The 19,596-nt window shown below is 46.5% G+C and overlaps 1 protein-coding gene across 2 annotated transcripts in view; it reads right to left on the reverse strand.

The window, feature by feature from the left end:
• The window catches only part of C2 (complement C2), a 482,116-nt gene that overhangs the window by 137,360 nt on the left and 325,160 nt on the right, over nt 1–19,596 (reverse strand). For both annotated transcript variants that reach the window (XM_086924577.1, XM_086924578.1), the window contains one exon: nt 1,331–1,478. In XM_086924577.1, coding sequence (XP_086780703.1) covers nt 1,331–1,478 — 148 coding nt within the window. The remainder of the gene's footprint in view (nt 1–1,330; nt 1,479–19,596) is intronic.

Here is a 19,596-nt window from a genome sequence, read left to right on the forward strand (position 1 = left end):
TTGCAGACACAACACATAGAGCACATACAAAGTGGAATGATGTGCTAGAGGTCCCGCTCACAGAGGAAGAATGGTTGATGGCCTACTCCCTTACAGAAATGTTGACGCCTAATGGAAATCTGCGGATACTAGCCCTCAAATACTTATCACACTCCAGCTAGATTATATAGATATTGTTTGCACACAGATGCAACATGTAAACGTTGTGGGGCCGTGCCAGCAGATTTCTTGCACCTTTCGTGGACCTGCCCTGCAGTGCAGGACTTTTGGGAAAAGGCTACGCAAATACTGGGTGAAATGGTGGGTACTGATATTATTTTCTCTAGTCGTACATGTTTATTAGGGCTACTTAGACATGTACGGGCTGCTAAGCGTTAGTTCTGTATGGTTGCTTTACTTCTTGCCAAGCGAAGAATTTCCCTGTGCTGGGACAGTAGGGAAACCCCCAAGGTTAAGCAATGGCTAGGAGACATGGCACATTGTCAAGATGTGTTGAAGACGTACGAAGAGGAACTGCCTGCTGGATATAGACCAAGGAACTATTGGACATATTTGACTGAATACTTGCGCACGAACCAGGTTGATTAACTATATTTGGTAACTGTTTTTTTTTTTCTTTTCTATTTTATTGTGGTAAAGTTGCTGTGAGACAACATCACACGCTTACTGTAACTGGATGAAGGATGTTATAGTACAATGGTCTTTATTTGTTCATATGTTTGGACATGCTAAGTATTTAAAAATGCTAATAAAAAATTAATAACTACTAAAAATGTAACATATATTAATAATGCAAACAATTCTTATATAAACAAACATACATCACATACATTTAAAATATATACCAAAATACATAACATAATTTAAAAAATCTATATTTTTAACAACCATATTTATGCAAACGATATTAAACACTTGATATTTTTAAATTGGGATTACTTGACTTAAGTGGATATTCTCACTGTCGATATTTCTGAACCACGATATTTCTGACTCGATATTTGTGTAACTCAATATTTTAAACTCGATATTCTGTCTGCACACCCATTTGATTTACAAGCCCCTGGCACACACAGTATACTAAAATCAAATATGCCAATCATGGATAACCAATTACAGATACAATTTACACAGGGACCGCTTGCACTTTAGCACTAGTCAGTAGTTGCAAAGTGCCCAGAGTCTTAAAACCACCAAAAACTAAATGCGGCACACAGTCAAAAACAGGAGGTCAGAAGCAAAAAGACAGGGGAAAACACGCCAAAGATGCCAGGTCTGACAGGTATAAATCTATTTTTCGGGGCATAGTGATTGCAAATGGACCACTTACCGAATTAATTCTGTGAAGGTGAATGGATTGTTCAGCTTCACCAGTGCAATATCATAGTCATAATCCTCAAGATTATCTGCTTTAAGCCTATTGACGTTGAAGCATGGATGTGTAAAGTATTTTGCAATTTGGCGGGAATTGAGATCACCTGCAAAAGAAAGCATGCAATAGTCACTGGCCAACCTTGGAGCTATCTCAGTAGGTAAAAGAGAACATCTGACGTGGGCTGCCCCTCCAATCATGACATTTTGGAGATTAATTGCGAGAATGAAACTTGCAAACATACTTCAGAAGGTTCCACATTCTCAAGGCCCTATAAGCTCTCTCAGTAAAACAAACTGTTGGGCCCCACCCTCACTGACTACAGACTCATGGTCTCCACACTCACTAGTTCCAAGCTGCCCTTTCCCATTACTACAGACTCTTGTTTTCCACACTGACTAGTTTTAAGCTGAGCTCCCAGTACTACAGACTCATGGGCTCCACATTAATTGACTGCAAGTTCTCCAGTCCCAGTACTACAGACTTATGGGTCCCGTACCACTGCCTCCAAGTTGTGCTTTGTTACTATGACAGACTCAAGGGACTCACACTCACTGACTACAAGCTCTGCGTCTGCCAGTATTACAGACTCCTGGGCTCCAAAGTCGCTGATTCCAAGCTGTGCTCTCCCAGTACTAGAGACTCATGGGTCCCTACACCGCTGACTACAAATGTGCTGTCCCAATACTACAGACTTATGGGTCCCACACTCACTGACTCCAAGCTGTGCTCTCCTAGTCTTATAGACTCATGGTTCTCACATTCACTGACTCCGAGCTGTGCTTCCCAGTACTACAGACTCATGTGCCTAAAGTCAATTAAACGAATATGAGCTTTCGAGATACCATAGACCCATGGGCTCTACTCTCATTGACTCCAGGCAAATCTCTCCCAGTATTAGGCATTCATGGGTCGCACACGTACTGACATTAGGCTGAGTCTTCCCAGTACTACAGACTCATCAGCTTAACACTCAAAGACTCCAAGAAGCACTGTCCCAGTACTATAGAATCATGGGTTCCACACTCACTGGCTCCAAGCTGAGCTCACCCAGTCCTACAGAAGGAATAGTTTCTTATCTATAACTTCTGTTCTCTCAGAGGGTAATTTCCATTATAGTTATAAGCACTGAATAATCCCGCTCACGTGCGGAGACTGTGAGAAGTTGACCTGGCATATGCTGCCCACTATTCTAGTGGGCACCTTGCACCAGTCCAAACGACCCTTATTGATGGTAGGTTAAAGACAACCTTTATAGAAAGCTATCCTAGTGGTAGCTGTGGAGAGCAGCCTTCAGGCTAAGTCTTGGAGGAATGTAAAGCAGCTTGTTTTACCAGTCTATTGTTGTTTGTTCGATTTATATACACATACATAGGTTTCCTGAATCATGCCCTTATATAGGCACAACTCTCATTTGCCCTTATTTAGGCATAGAATTACAGCCCTTATTTAGGCATTGCCGATGCAACCCAAATACAGGCATGGTCTTCTACATCTGTCCATCCCACGTCACAAGTTCTTGGAAAACCAGACTCTTAAGCCTTTAGCACTTCCCCTGCTTGGATTATTGATTTCTCCAAGAACTCATTTATTATACATGAACATCTATTCCTTAGAGGTTCATTCAGGACGTTCCTCTGCCCGACTTTTACGTCGATGCGAACATTCCTAGACACTTTCAAGGTATAAATATACCTGCACTTGCCCTGGCAAACCACGGCTCGGCTATACAGCTCGATATGGCTCGCCACAGCAAGTTCAGAAGGAATTCGAGTCCCGACTGACGCACTAACCAGACGCTGTAATCCTCCTTGCAGAGAATCCAGCTCCAGGGTTTCTGACTCCCTTCGCGGGATGTGTGAGAAGTTGGACTGGTATATGATGTCCACTATTCTAGTGGGCACTTTGCACCAGTCCAAACGACCCTTATTGATGGTAGGTTATAAAGTCAACCTTATAGAAAGCTATCCTAGTGGTAGCTGTGGAGAGCAGCCTTCAGGCTAAGACTTGGAGACAAGTTAAGCAAGTTGTTTTACCATTTATAATCTCTTGCGTACCAAATGAAAGCACACATCACAAGGAATATATCAAATGTATATGTATTTATTCTAAACACAGCCCCTCTGCACTCTTTACGAGGTCAGAGGTAAAAGTACAATACAAGGAACTTAATTAGCATACGATAAGTTGCACAGTATACATTTTGCCCTAGGGGCCTAACAAACCATATACTAAAATAGTGGTATGAGAACCACGTGTGGAATAGAAAGCAGGCCTAGGGCCTGTGGAATCGCTGGGGCTGCCTAGAACCACCAAAGGTTAGGATGTAGGAAGCCCACGGGAGACGCGTGCAGTGTCTAAACACAGCCGCGGGTTACCATTGACTTTCTATGGAGAATGAACAAGTTACAATTTTAAAAATTAAGGGTACAAGGAGGTGAACTACGATGGAACCCTTTTAGACTAGGACACTTAGTTAGTCAATACCCACAGGAGCACCAGAGTACTCATGTTACCTCACCCAGGGAAGTCGTGTGCATAGGTGTCTTTTCGTGTCGGGTTTCGTCGTCGATTCCAATGGAGAGCTGCGAAGAAGTGCTGCAGGCGAACAGGAAAAGTGTCCGGGTGGATCCAAGTGCGGATCAGAGATGTCATGAACCTGAAAGCAGAAGGGACAAAATCTGGGTCACTAGCCAGTGACCAGGATGGCGACAGGAAGATGCCAGCCGATGTCGGGTGATTTCAAATGAAAAGGTGAAGTTTGTCTCTTCAGCCACGAGGTCCAGGAGGCATCGACGACGACCAGGAACTGGATTCGAGCTGTCCCACAAAGGATCTAGTTGACTGCGGTGTCGGATCCGGATTGGACTCAACAAGCCTAGGCAAACGCAATCCACGCAAGATGTCGAGATTGGCTTTGGTGCAGACCAGAAGATCTGAGGAACGTCTCCTTTGGGGAGAAGTAGGAGCACGTCGGGAGCAATCGGGAAAGCAAAGGATTTCAAGATTGGTCTTCGTGGGGGCTCACTAGTCAACAGACTAGGAACCGCGAAGATGCGTCGAGCGGAAATGCACAAAGTGGGCCCACGGGACACTCGTTGAGTGTGGGCCTCTGAGCTTCAGTGCAAACGGTGCTCGGGCTGGGGCTTCAAGCACCCCCAATGCACAACTTCGGAATACCTCGGGAAGTAGGTGCAGTTTGCAAAATGCAGGATATCCATGAGTTCTGGTCCCACGTCTCTTGTGTCCCCCACAGGTCTCAGCTTTGCTGGGAGCGCAGGTCAGCATCAGAGATGTCTGGAAATCTGTGTCCTGAGTCGCAGGTTCTTCGGTATCTGGCGGGAGGGTGGTCACTCGTTGACCACAAGGGAGATTTCTTCCATCTTCCAGTCGATATGGAATGTCGAAGGTCCAAGATATATGTTGCAGAGTTTCGTCCAGGGTAATCTAAAGTCCTAGGGACTGGCGTTCTATACTTATAGTAAGTTTAGGTGTTGGACTAACTCTAAGGTCCCTGCTATGGGTGGACCTGGGGAGGAGTTGGTTACACCCCTTCCCCTTTGTCCAGTTTGGCGCCAGAGCTGGGGCTGAGTGCCCCAGCAACCGGTTTGAACTGGGAAATGCATGGAGCACCTTGTGTGCCACAGGCAGTGTCTGAAAAGCATTCACTGAATGCAACCCTCTCTGCCCCAATACACAAAAGCCTGTATGGGGAGGTGCTAGCACCTAGCTGGGCAGGAAACCTATTGTCCAGGCCTCCCTGCCGGAGTTTCGTCCAGCAGCAGGAGGACAGACTCGTGTCTGTGGCAGCAACATCCATTTTGTGATGCTGAGGCTCTGTTTAACTTTAACCGGGTTTACCAGTAACTACATGTCTTCTCCCTCTAGAAGGGTGGAATGCTACCCTCCCCCAACAGGACTGGTGGGGGGGGGGGGTGGGGGGGGGGGGGGGGGGTTAGTATTCCGAAGTGTTTGACAACTTGCACAATATATTTTGATAAAGCCAAACCAAAGTTAGCATGAACCGCGAGGATTATAATGCACTTAAGAGTAAATGGTATGGCTATACCATAGAACAGCTATAAGGAGATGGTTCCGAAAGCTGCAGAGGGGCTCAGCTCATGCTAGGGCACCCTCTCACATAAAACCATGCACTCTGCTTCCAGGATAGTCAAGGCCTGCCATAGGAGTGACTTATAGGTTACTATGTGTCTATATATAAGGTAGATATAGGGATACTATATCTAAGTATGGGGTGATTACACCACCTTACCCAGGCTGTAAGTACAGACCTGTGGTGTCAGTTTGGAATGCTAACCAGAAGGGGCACAGTACATGCTGCAGCCGCTGGTAGGCCTAGGGTGCACCTATGCCCTGGGTACCTAGGGTACCATATACAGGGCTCACAAGAGTGACCCAGTAACCAATCTGGTATGTACCTAAAGTACATGGTTTCAATTTAGAGAGAGAACAGCTAGGCTGTGGGCCTGATTAGCAGGGTCACAGCCATACTAGAGTCGAAAAACCAGAGAATCACAGCAATAAATTGGGGGTAACCATAGGAAGCAGACCCTACTCTCCTACACAACCCCCCTCTCCCCCCAAATGCAGGGACATTAAACTAACCTTGACCAGTTGAGTCTTCATGTTCTAAGTGGAAATATCTGGAGAGTCCATCTGCATTGGCATGGTTACTCCCAGGTCTATGTTCCACTGTATAGTCCATCCCATGTATGGAAATGGACCACCTGGGCAGTTTGGGATCTTCACCCTTCATCTGCTTTAGCCACAAGAGGGGCTTATGGTCTTTCTGAACTGTGAAGTGAGTACCAAACAAGTATGGCCTCAGCTTCTTCAGGGCCCAAACCACAGCTAAGGCCTCCCTCTCAATAGCTGACCAACATTTCTCTCTAGGGGTCAGCCTTCTGCTAATAAAAGCTACTGGCTGGTCCTGACCTTCATTCAATTGTGATAGCACAACCCCTGCCCCCAACTCAGAAGCATCTGTTTGAACAATGAATTCTTTTGAGTAGTTAGGACTTTGCAGAATGGGTGCAGTGCATATGGCCTGCTTCAGGTCATCAAATGCCTTTTGACAGCTGACTGTCCACTGAACTTTTTTAGGTATTCTTTTAGAAGTTAAGTCATTCAGGGGTGTCACAATGGAACCATACCCCTTGACAAATCTCCTATAATACCCAGTCAGGCCCAAGAAATCTCCGACCTGAGTCTGGGTGGTTCGAGCAACCCAGTCCATTATGGTCTGGATTTTGCTCTGCAATGGTTGAACCTGGCCTCCACCTACAAGGTGGCCCAGGTACACAACCTGACTCTGCCCTATCTGCCATTTAGTAGCCTTGATAGTTAGGCCTGCTTTTTTCAGGGCCTCCAAAACATTTTTTCAGGTGGATCAGGTGATCTTCCCAGGTGGAACTAAAGACAGCAATATTATCCAGATAAGCTGCACAGTAGTCATCCAGGCCTGAGAGGACTTTGTTCACCAACCCTTGAAATGTGGCAGGTGCATTTTTCAGACCAAAGGGCATCACCACAAACTGATAATGCACACTAGGGGTTGAAAATGATGTCTTTGGCTTGGCCTCATCAGTTAGTCTGATTTGCCAGTAGCTAGCTGTCAGATCAAATGTGCTCAGTTATTTGGCAGATGCCAACTTATCTATGAGCTCATCTGCTCTGGGTATTGGGTGGGCATCTGTCTTAGTGACAGCATTGAGACCTCTGTAGTCTACATAAAACCTCATCTCTCTCTTACCACCCTGGGTGTGAGGTTTTGGCACTCGGACTACTGGACTAGCCCAAGGGCTATCTGAAGGTTCAATCACTCCCAGTTCCAACATTTTCTGTACTTCTGTCCTGATACAGTCCCTGACATGATCAGGTTGCCTGTAAATCTTATTTTCAACGGGCAGACTGTCCCCAGTGTCCACTTCATGAGTGCACCAGGTGGTCTGACTTGGAGTCAGTGAAAACATATGTCTGTATGCCTGCAAAACTTGTCAGCTGTCACCTCAAGTGAGTCACGGTAGTGCCGCCATCTTCCTTGGGCACTAGCCACGCCCGCCCGCCTGCAGCACTTTCATTAGTGCCAGGCGCTTGAGGTGACAGGGTTCTCTGAGGGATTTTCCAGCAGCACCCGAGTCTTAAGGGTCGGCAAACTGCATAAATCAAGGTGTTACCCAGAAGCGGCTTCCATGTAGCAGCTGTAACCACTTTGAGGGTATACAGACCCGCTCTGGCTGAGTTAAGAGGGTGTTACCCAGGAGCGGCTTCCATGTAGCAGCTGTAACCACTTTGAGGGTATACAGACCCGCCCTGGCTGAGTGTTACCCAGGAGCGGCTTCCATGTAGCAGCTGTAACCACTTTGAGGGTATACAGACCCGCCCTGGCTGAGTTTTACCCAGGAGCGGCTTCCATGTAGCAGCTGTAACCACTTTGAGGGTATACAGACCCGCCCTGGCTGAGTTAAGAGGGTTCTCATTTTAATCTTTACTTATTATAGAACGTGCACTACACTGTTTATTATTGTGGTCCTCAAGAAGCGCCAATGACTTACAGGCAACAGAGGAGCGAAACATGTTAGCCTTGAGTCATTTTTTACACTATCACGTGCACATGAAATTGATTTACCCTCCTTTTACCCAATCCCCACACACCCGCATGCAACATCCGGCAATCCTAAAAAAAGATCTCCGATAAAGTGAACCTTCGGAGGACCCATAGGGAATTGCAGCGCCGGCCCTACGAGGAGCAAATGCCCGATGATGAAGCATGACACCCCCGGGGTGTGTGAGGGCAACAGAGGATGTAGAATTATTTTCCCTCTCACATTAGGACATTTTTACACCTAGGATTACTTTAGTCTACCTTCTTTCTTAATTTTTATTTGTTTCAAAATATGGGTGACTGTTAGCACCCCGATACATGGGTGACCTTTGCACCCTTGTTGGTGACTTTTTGCACCTTGACACATGGGTGACTTTTGCACCCTTGTTGGTGACTGTCTGCACCTTGATCCATGGGTGACTTTTGCACCCTGATCTAGGAACTTTGTCCTCCCGTTGATAAATATACTATTAGGGGTGACAAATGCAAAAACAACAGTTGATGGACAGAATGCAGAACAATGTCATACGTTCACCCCAGTACAGAGATCTGGGCCTAAATCCATCGTGTTTTTGCACTCCACATCACCCCAGTTCAGACATGGCCTTGACCCTGTGCCTCATGGGAACAGTCCAGTCCGAACTGGGCGGAAGTCGTGTAAGGGACTAACGTGGAGAGGCAGCGAGATTGACCCAATCTCCTGCCCACCTGCCGCCCGCCTGCCGCCCGCCTTCCGTCTGCAGTATTAAATTACATTACAAAGAAAAAGAAAACTTAACTTTATTGCCGGCGCATCCTTGTCCATTGCGCCTTCTTCTGGGAACTGTGCATGTGCGGGAGACCGCGCATGTGCATTCCTCGCCAGGAATGTCCATGCAAAGGCGGGCAGGAGGCGGGCGGCCAACTTCCGTTATACCCCCGAGTGTGCGGAGATTTGCATTGTTTCTCTGCCTACATTGCGGAAGGTAGAAGGCGGAAGGGGCAAATCTCTGCACATTCTGTGGGCGGAACTGAGATGTCCGCCCACCCCTACATACTATGTGTGGTAGTGACATTACTAGCATTGGTCACTTGGTAGGTTTCACCAAGTATTATCTGTCCAGGGTCTACAAAGTCAGGTATCACCATTGTGACACTGGCACCTGTGTGCCTGTAGGCCTTAGCATTTTTCTCATTGACTAAAGGAGTTTGTCTGTACTTGCCCAGGTTACTGGGACTCACAGAGGAGGACATAACCATGCCTCCACCTTTTGGTCTTGCTTCTTCTGGTCACCACCTTGGTTCTGTACCTTCTGCTTCACCCTGTTTCTAACCCATTTGTCTGCCCTCTTACCCAATTCTTGTAGAGAAGTCAAATCAGAGTCAACCAAGTGCTGATGCAATAACTGGTTCTGACAATTATTAAGAATCTGTTCTCTCATAATAAGGTTATACAATCCTGTATAGTCACTTACTTTACTGCCCAGTAACCAGCCTTCCAGAGCCTTAGTAGCATAATCTACAAAGTCAGTCCTGTCCTGAGTCTGTGTCTTCTGGGTATCTCTGAACAGCAACCTATACTGTTCAGTGGTTAGTTTCTTCAATAAACCACTTCCTCCTGTTAACTCTTGCGGTATTGTTCCTGAGGAGGAAATTGATATTCACCATATTCCTCATCAAAGTCGTCCTCCTGACTCTTTACGTGCAGCTGAGATGGGCTACTTGCATCGCCATAAGGTCCTTCTTCCTCAGAATCCTGCTCTTCTAGCAGGATTCTGCATGCGCGGGAGCCTGCGCATGCGCAGTTCCAAGAAGATAGACAAAGATGACCTTGCGATAAGGTAAATTTTATTTAAATCTTATTTTAGGCTTTTTAATCTGATTTAATATTGCGGGCGGGAGGCGGCGGCTGGCGGGCGTCGCGTAACAGAAAGATGAGGAGAGGCACGGAGATTGGTTCAATCTCTGTGCCTCTCCGCGTAAGTCCCTTACGCGACTTCCGCCCACCCCTAATAGAGACAGGGTTTAGGGTGTGAACGACAGATGTGTGGAAAGGGGACTACGAAAAGAGTTAGGGAGTATATGGCAGAGTATGTCGGTGAAAGGGTTTAGGGAGTAAATATCACAGATGTGTGGGAAGAGAAAAAGTGAAAGGGTTTAGGGAGTATACCACAGATGTGTGGAACAAGAAATTGTGAAAGAATTTCAGTAATGTACCTTAGATGTGTGAAGAGGAACACTGGAAGGATTTAGGCAGTATCCTACGAATGTGTGGGAAGAGAAACAGTTAAAGGTTTATGGAGCATACATTAACTGCGTAGAAAGAAGACCAGTGAACTATAGACTATACTGCAGATGTGTGGAAAGAGAAAGAGTGAAATGTTTTAGTTAGTATCCCATAGATGTGTGGAAAGAGAACAGGTGAAAAGTTTAGAGTTTATACCATAGGCAGAGCCTCTGGAATTATGCAATTGTGCGGCCACAGTAATTTTCGCATAACTCTAGATTTGCCTTATTTGCCACATTAATCGACCATCTGCCGCAAAAAAAAAAGTATCTGGTGTCACAGATAGTGCCTGCAACCAAACGTCAGGCATGCGCCTGAGCCGGGCGGGCGTCGTGCTCAGAGGGCGCGTCATGCATGTGCGGCAATGCTGAGAGTATGTGCAAGTGTCCCATGTTGCTAGGGATCGTTAGTGTCAGGCTTGCCTGTCCTATGTGTAGAATTAGTTTGGATAATAAAAAAAAAATTACGCGTGTCACAAACACAAATTTGAGTTTTTTTGGCCTGTACAATCTAGCCCAGCGGAACAGCGGTATGTACACTGTGTGTTGTATGCCCCTAAATGACGATTCTCAAAGAAAGCATCATTTGACCTCAGATTGGTATGAGGCACACAAGCTTGTAGAAATTAGATTTGATTGTAATGAAAACATAAATTGGAGCTTTTGAGCCAGTACAATCTAGCCCAGCAGAAAAACGGTATATACACTATTTGTTGTATTCCCCCAGATAACGATTCTCAAAGTGCATACTTTGACCTAAGAGTGGTAAAGGGCAAACAAAATGCAGGTTGTTTATAAGGCCAATTCGTCTATTCCTGGTGTGTTTGCACCTGGGTTGGAGGGGATAAAAATACTGTTACACAGACATGCTGGTATTGTACGGTGATCGGTGAGATTGATGGCGTTCAGCTTGTATGAGCCGTTAAAATTGTGCAGGAGGTGTAAAAAAAAAAAACACTCTCCTTTAGGTAAGATCAGCTTGAGTGTGTCAAAAAAAGGGGGGTGTTTGCCGCGGAGAGCGCACCATGATGCGGTAAGGCAATACTAGGCGGATGTGTGACATATGCTTGTGTATGGAATTTAACACCTCCTATGACCTTTTTGTATACATTTGGTACATTTTCTTTTATCAGGGATACTTGTGCTCTTCTATTCTCTAGGGTTTGACTACAGGGGCTTTCCCTTTATTCCTCCTCCCATGGAGTACATAGGGTGAGTTCCGTGGGTAAGACGTGAGAGATAAAGCTCCCACTTTTAATTCTTTCTGTGTGTGCATGTATGACAGGCACGTGTTACACACTTAGCCACGCACTATAATTTGTGTGGTGTGGTTCATTATCTGTTTGAGTGACCAGAATATTCTGATGGTTTTCTCGTACACTATTTCTTTTTTACAGGAGTACAGAGTACACCGGGAAGTGGAGAGTGACAGAGGTCATCCCACCTAGTGGTTTTCTCACTACAGAGTTGGTAAGAACGGAGCCCTTGATAACATAGGTCCTGATTAACGCCATGTAACACTGTATGACACTAGGCAGAAACATGTCGACCGAGTTCAATACGGCGAGGGGATAATACATTTCCCCAAATCGCCGTTCACTGTTTTTTAATACCATACAGTTACCTTTTCCATTAAAATTTAGTTTGGCAACTGTAATGGTTTTTAAATCTCACTCACTCACTTTGGGCCCCCCCTTAGTTTAGAAGTGCATCCCTGTTGTCAGGTGAATGCCACACCCTCTATAAAACCAAGTATTTAGAGGGCGAGGACGGCCGATGATGAAGCATGACACCAGGCGGTGTGTGAGGCCAGTCCTTAACTTTTTGTGAGATGTCTACACTCATACTCACAAGTCAACCTTGAGCACCTTTAGGTCATAACACCGGGAGCGGCCTCATTTGTGTATAACAATCTATGAAAGATACCAATACTGGATAACCGTAGTTCCAGGTAAGTAACTTATTTTCTTATCCAGTATTGGGGTATCTTTCATAGATTTGCATGCCTGAATCAGAGTAGGAAGCAGTACCATTACTGTACTGTTGTTAACGGAAGGTGGGAGACATGTAACTTTAAACTCCCAATAATTATCCACTATCCTTTACAAAATGCATGTGCTAAAGATTACAGTATATTGAAATATTAAAACAAGTAATGTTGAGGTAAATATTCAAAGCTACATTATAAGCCATATCATGGTACAAATTGTCAAATACAGTTACATGATCATTTACCTTGATTAAAATAAAGAAATAAAGAATTCCTCCTATATAAAATAAAGAGGTTGACCTTAGTTAAAGAGATGACGCAGTACAGCTTGGCCAACCGTTGCAACCTCTTGTTGTGTAGATTACAGGCAGTAATGTTTCGTAAACCTGTGGACATTCTTCCCTGTCGCAGCCTGGCATATCTTGTCTAATGTCACTCCTGCAAACAAGGCTGCAGATGCACTTTAGCCCTTACTGTCGGAGGTTAGTTAGCCTTTTGGTGGCAGAATTGTATCGCAGATGCCACCCTTCTGGCGATCGTGGCCTTTGTTACTGCCGTTCCTTGCCTTCCTTGTCTGTAAGCTAGTAGGAGATGATCTGTTTTCCATATTTCATTTGTCTTGTGAAGATAAAATTTCAAACATCTTTTGATATCCAACGTATTCAAGGCCTGTTCTGCTGGACTAGATGGGTTTTGAAAGAAAGATTGTAATATCACCGGCTCGTTTAGGTGAAATTGCATTGGTACTTTTGTAATGAACGTTGGGTTTGTCCGTAGAGTCACTTAATTTTCTGTGAAATGTAGAAAAGGTTCTTTGACTTTAAAGGCTTGTATCTCACTCACTCTTCTTGCAGAAGTAAGAAGTAGCAAGAGGGATACTTTCCATGTGAGAAATTTAAGTTCTGCTTTGTGAATCGGTTCAAACGGTTGCCTCATCAACTGCGCCAGAACCACATTGAGTTTCCACTCCGGAGGAGGCGCGCGCACTGTGGTAAAAGCGTGGAAGCGAACTCTCATGAACTGCTATAGGAGATTAGATGCACAGAGAGAAGGAATCTGAGGAAATTTCCTGTACCGGGAATTTGCAGCCAGGTGAACCTTTACTGAAGAGAAAGTGAGACCTGATTTGGCCTTAGAAAGGAGATACAGCAAAATCTGTTCAGCAGGAGCTTGGAGTGGGTGAACGGTATTCCTTTCACACCAGAAACAGAATTGTCTCCATTTCAAATTATATGTTTTGATAGTGCTTTCAGCACAGGATTTTGCATTGATCTCTCTGCATTCTTGTGGTATATTTAAGCCCTTAAATTCATTGAATTCAGGAGCCATGCATTCAAATGAAGCAAGTGAGGGTCCAGATGGTTCACTTGTCCCTTGTCCCTCATAACATAGTTGAGGATGGCAGCAGGCGAATGCGTTTCGACTCTGATAGTAGAAGTAGTTCCGAGAACCAGTATTGTCTGGGCCAACGTGGTGCTATCAGGCAACAGCCTTCCGATTTCATCTTAATTAGTTCCTGGGAATTATTGGAATGGGGGAAAAAGCGTAGACATAATTCCCTGATCATCGCATTAAAAGGGCATTCCCCCTTGGCCCTGGTAGAGGGACCCTGCTGGCATAGTACTGCCATTTGGCGTTCTCCTGCGTTGCGAAGAGGTCCAACGCTGGTTTCCACCATTTTCCACCATTTTCGAAATATCTTGTCCAGTTGAATTTGCTTGAGTTCCCACTCGTGACCTGCTTAATGTGTCTGCTAGGGTACTGTGCAGACCTCTGACATGCTCGGTCTTTAACGAGATTCCATGGTGTGTTGTCCACTCCCATAATTCCTGTGCTTCCTGGGATAGTTTAATGGATTTTGTTCCCCCTGGTTTGTTGATATAGTACATGCTGGTCGTATTGTCTGTGCAAACCAACACAGAGGAGCATGCTATCCTTGGTTGGAAAGCTTGAAGGGATAGGAATATGGCTTTTCACTTCAAGCTGTTGATGTGCTGCTTTTTTTGCACTGAAGACCATTTGCCCTGGATCTGTAAATCCTGTAGATGACCTACCCAGCCTTCCATGTATCCGTCCGTTTTTAGAATGAAATCTGGGGTGCTCTGTAAGAAAGTCAGGCCCTGAACAAGATTTGTTGCCTGACACCTCCACAGTAGAGCTTTCACCATCTGTGCAGTTATTTGAATTGCATCTTCAAAGGACCCCACGGCTTGTTGCCACAGTTTTTGCAATGCCTCCTGAAGAGGCCTCATTTTCAGTCTGGCTAGAGGTACCAGAATTATCACTGACAAGCACATTCCCAGGAGAGATTTGTACCGCCATTCAGAAATTGACTATTTTCTTGAAATTGTCTTTGCAAGCCATTGTAGACGTATCTGTCTTTCCTGAGACAAGAACGCTTTGCATTGAATTGTGTCTAAGGATGCTCCCAGGATAGATATTACTTGAGTTGGATGTAAGACCGATTATTCCCTGTTTAGGGTTAGTCCCAACATATTGAACAAATGAAGGCAGGCATTCGTTGCTCTGTTGGCCTCCTGTGTAGTTGCTGCTTTGAGCAGCCAATAGTCGAGGTATGGAAATACTTGAAACCCCTTGGACCGTAGGGTCGCCGCTACTGGCGCCAGGCATTTGGTGAAAATCTGTGGTGCCGATTTGAGGCAAGACAGGAGCACTTTGAATTGATAGTGGGTACCAGCCACTGTGAACCTTTGAAATTTCTGATGTTTCTGATGTTTCGCATGGATTGGGATATGGAAATATGCGTCTTCCATGTCGAGCGAAGTCATGAAATCTCCTCTGCTTAAGCAGCCCAGGATATCTGAGAGTCTTACTATCCTGAACGTCCGCTTCTTGAGAAACTTGTTGAGATTCTTAAAGTCTAGAATTGGTCTCCATTCTCCTGATTTATTTTTATTAGGAAAAAACGAGAATAAAAACCTTTCCCCTTCTGAGTGAACGGAACTTCCTCTATTGCCCCTTTGAGAAGCATGGTCAAGACTTCTTTTCGTAATGAGTGAAGACGAGGGGGAGGGGGACCCCCCTCCCCCACCCCCCCCGGGTGGAGTGGTTGGTGGTCGCTGGAGAAACTCCAAAGTGGGACCATTGGTGACTAGGTCCAACACCCAGCAAGCTGATTTTTATCGTGCCACCGTTTACATTACTGTAACTTTTCGCACCCGCGGGTAGGGAGGGAAGATGTGCTGATGCAATGCCACGCTTATTGCTTTCTGCATGAGTCTCAGCCTTTTAGGGATGCTTGCTTGCGGCCTCCTTGGTGAGAGAAGCCAGCTGTAGATGGTTGGCGATAAGATGAGGCGTTATAAGAATGCAATATTGGGTTTGATATGGCTGATATTGTTGAGCCCTCTGGTATCCTCCTTTGTAATTGGCAAATCCTTGCCCTCTAGCACCTCTGAATGGTGTTCTTTAGTACTGTAGAGAGCCTAAGGACTTTGCAGTATCAGTATCATTTTTTATTGGCAAAACAGCGTCCTCAATGTGCTTTCTGAAGAGTGACTCACTGTCAAAAGCCGTATCTAGAACTTTCACTTGTACTTCAGGTCTAAAGGTAGTCGCTCTTAGCCATCCCTGACATCGAAGTACAGCCGCTCCAGCTAACTGCCTAAAACCAGTATTAGCAAAAACAACAAGTGATGGACTGAATGTGGATCAATGTCACACACTCCCCCAGTCAAAAGATCTGGGCCCAAATCCATCGTTTTTTTGCACTCCACACCACCCTGGGTTATACAATGGCGATATGCAAATCAGCTCTGACCCTGTTGCCCCATGGGAACAGTCCAGTCCGAACTACAAAAGCCATGTCCTTCCCAGAACAGAATCAAGCATCCGAGGGCCGGACCGGTTTCGAGGTAACACCTCTCATCAGCCCGGCTAAGCTTGACTCCAAGTGGTGTGGAGTGCCTGGGACCCACGTCTGGGCATCACCAGCGCACTTAGGACGGCAATTGCAAAAACAACAAGTGATGGACTGAATGTGAATCAATGTCACACTCTCCCCCAGTCAAAAGATCTGGGCCCAAATCCATCGTTTTTTTGCACTCCACACCACCCTGGGTTAGACAATGGCGATATGCAAATCAGCTCTGACCCTGTTGCCCCATGGGAACAGTCCAGTCCGAACTACAAAAGCCATGTCCTTCCCAGAACAGAATCAAGCATCCGAGGACCGGACCGGTTTCGAGGTAACACCTCTCATCAGCCCCGCTAGCTTGACTCCAAGTGGTGTGGAGTGCCTGGGACCCACGTCTGGGCATCCCCAGCGCACTTAGGGCAGCAATTGCAAAAACAACAAGTGATGGACTAAATGTGGATCAATGTCACACACTCCCCCAGTCAAAAGATCTGGGCCCAAATCCATCGTTTTTTTGCACTCCACACCACCCTGGGTTATACAATGGCGATATGCAAATCAGCTCTGACCCTGTTGCCCCATGGGAACAGTCCAGTCCGAACTACAAAAGCCATGTCCTTCCCAGAACAGAATCAAGCATCCGAGGGCCGGACCGGTTTCGAGGTAACACCTCTCATCAGCCCGGCTAGCTTGACTCCAAGTGGTGTGGAGTGCCTGGGACCCACGTCTGGGCATCCCCAGCGCACTTAGGACGGCAATTGCAAAAACAACAAGTGATGGACTGAATGTGAATCAATGTCACACACTCCCCCAGTCAAAAGATCTGGGCCCAAATCCATCGTTTTTTTGCACTCCACACCACCCTGGGTTAGACAATGGCGATATGCAAATCAGCTCTGACCCTGTTGCCCCATGGGAACAGTCCAGTCCGAACTACAAAAGCCATGTCCTTCCCAGAACAGAATCAAGCATCCGAGGACCGGACCGGTTTCGAGGTAACACCTCTCATCAGCCCGGCTAGCTTGACTCCAAGTGGTGTGGAGTGCCTGGGACCCACGTCTGGGCATCCCCAGCGCACTTAGGGCGGCAATTGCAACAACAACAAGTGATGGACTGAATGTGGATCAATGTCACACACTCCCCCAGTCAAAAGATCTGGGCCCAAATCCATCGTTTTTTTGCACTCCACACTACCCTGGGTTAGACAATGGCGATATGCAAATCAGCTCTGACCCTGTTGCCCCATGGGAACAGTCCAGTCCGAACTACAAAAGCCATGTCCTTCCCAGAACAGAATCAAGCATCCGAGGACCGGACCGGTTTCGAGGTAACACCTCTCATCAGCCCAGCTAGCTTGACTCCAAGTGGTGTGGAGTGCCTGGGACCCACGTCTGGGCATCCCCAGTGCACTTAGGGCGGCAATTGCAAAAACAACAAGTGATGGACTGAATGTGGATCAATGTCACACACTCCCCCAGTCAAAAGATCTGGGCCCAAATCCATCGTTTTTTTGCACTCCACACCACCCTGGGTTAGACAATGGCGATATGCAAATCAGCTCTGACCTTGTTGCCCCATGGGAACAGTCCAGTCCGAACTACAAAAGCCATGTCCTTCCCAGAACAGAATCAAGCATCCGAGGACCGGACCGGTTTCGAGGTAACACCTCTCATCAGCCAGGCTAGCTTGACTCCAAGTGGTGTGGAGTGCCTGGGACCCACATCTGGGCATCCCCAGCGCACTTAGGGCGGCAATTGCAAAAACAACAAGTGATGGACTGAATGTGGATCAATGTCACACACTCCCCCAGTCAAAAGATCTGGGCCCAAATCCATCGTTTTTTTGCACTCCACACCACCCTGGGTTAGACAATGGCGATATGCAAATCAGCTCTGACCCTGTTGCCCCATGGGAACAGTCCAGTCCGAACTACAAAAGCCATGTCCTTCCCAGAACAGAATCAAGCATCCGAGGACAGGACCGGTTTCGAGGTAACACCTCTCATCAGCCCGGCTAGCTTGACTCCAAGTGGTGTGGAGTGCCTGGGACCCACGTCTGGGCATCCCCAGCGCACTTAGGGCGGCAATTGCAAATACAACAAGTGATGGACTGAATGTGGATCAATGTCACACACTCCCCCAGTCAAAAGATCTGGGCCCAAATCCATCGTTTTTTTGCACTCCACACCACCCTGGGTTAGACAATGGCGATATGCAAATCAGCTCTGACCCTGTTGCCCCATGGGAACAGTCCAGTTCGAACTACAAAAGCCATGTCCTTCCCAGAACAGAATCAAGCATCCGAGGACCGGACCGGTTTCGAGGTAACACCTCTCATCAGCCCGGAGTGCAAAAAACGATGGATTTAGGCCCAGATCCTTGTACTGGGGTGAATGTAAGACATTGATCTACATTCTGTCCATCAAATTGTTTTTTGTAATTTTCTCCCTGAGTGTACTGGGGTAGCTCAGACGTGGGTCCCAGAGCCTCCACACCACTGGAGTCAAGCTAGCCGGGCTGATGAGAGGTGTTACCTCGAAACCGGTCCGGTCCTCGGATGCTTGATTCCGGTCTGGGAAAGATATGGCTGTGTAGTTCGGACTGGACTGTTCCCATGGGGCACAGGGTCAGAGCTGATTTGCATAAAGCCATTATCTAACCCAGGGTGGTGTGGAGTGCAAAAAACTATGGATTTAGGCCCAGATCCTTGTACTGGGGTGAATGTAAGACATTGATCTACATTCTGTCCATCAAATTGTTTTTTGTAATTTTCTCTCTGAGTGTACTGGGGTAGCTCAGACGTGGGTCCCAGAGCCTCCACACCACTGGAGTCAAGCTAGCCGGGCTGATGAGAGGTGTTACCTCGAAACCGGTCCGGTCCTCGGATGCTTGATTCCGGTCTGGGAAAGATATGGCTGTGTAGTTCGGACTGGACTGTTCCCATGGGGCACAGGGTCAGAGCTGATTTGCATAAAGCCATTATCTAACCCAGGGTGGTGTGGAGTGCAAAAAACGATGGATTTAGGCCCAGATCCTTGTACTGGGGTGAATGTAAGACATTGATCTACATTCTGTCCATCAAATTGTTTTTTGTAATTTTCTCCCTGAGTGTACTGGGGTAGCTCAGACGTGGGTCCCAGAGCCTCCACACCACTGGAGTCAAGCTAGCTGGGCTGATGAGAGGTGTTACCTCGAAACCGGTCCGGTCCTCGGATGCTTGATTCCGGTCTGGGAAAGATATGGCTGTGCAGTTCGGACTGGACTGTTCCCATGGGGCACAGGGTCAGAGCTGATTTGCATAAAGCCATTATCTAACCCAGGGTGGTGTGGAGTGCAAAAAACGATGGATTTAGGCCCAGATCCTTGTACTGGGGTGAATGTAAGACATTGATCTACATTCTGTCCATCAAATTGTTTTTTGTAATTTAAAACCAGTATTAGCCACATCAAGGGCACAGTCAATTGTTT

Source organism: Lissotriton vulgaris, chromosome 5 (genome assembly GCF_964263255.1).
Source record: "Lissotriton vulgaris chromosome 5, aLisVul1.2, whole genome shotgun sequence".
In the NCBI taxonomy this organism is placed as follows: Eukaryota; Metazoa; Chordata; class Amphibia; order Caudata; family Salamandridae; genus Lissotriton; species Lissotriton vulgaris.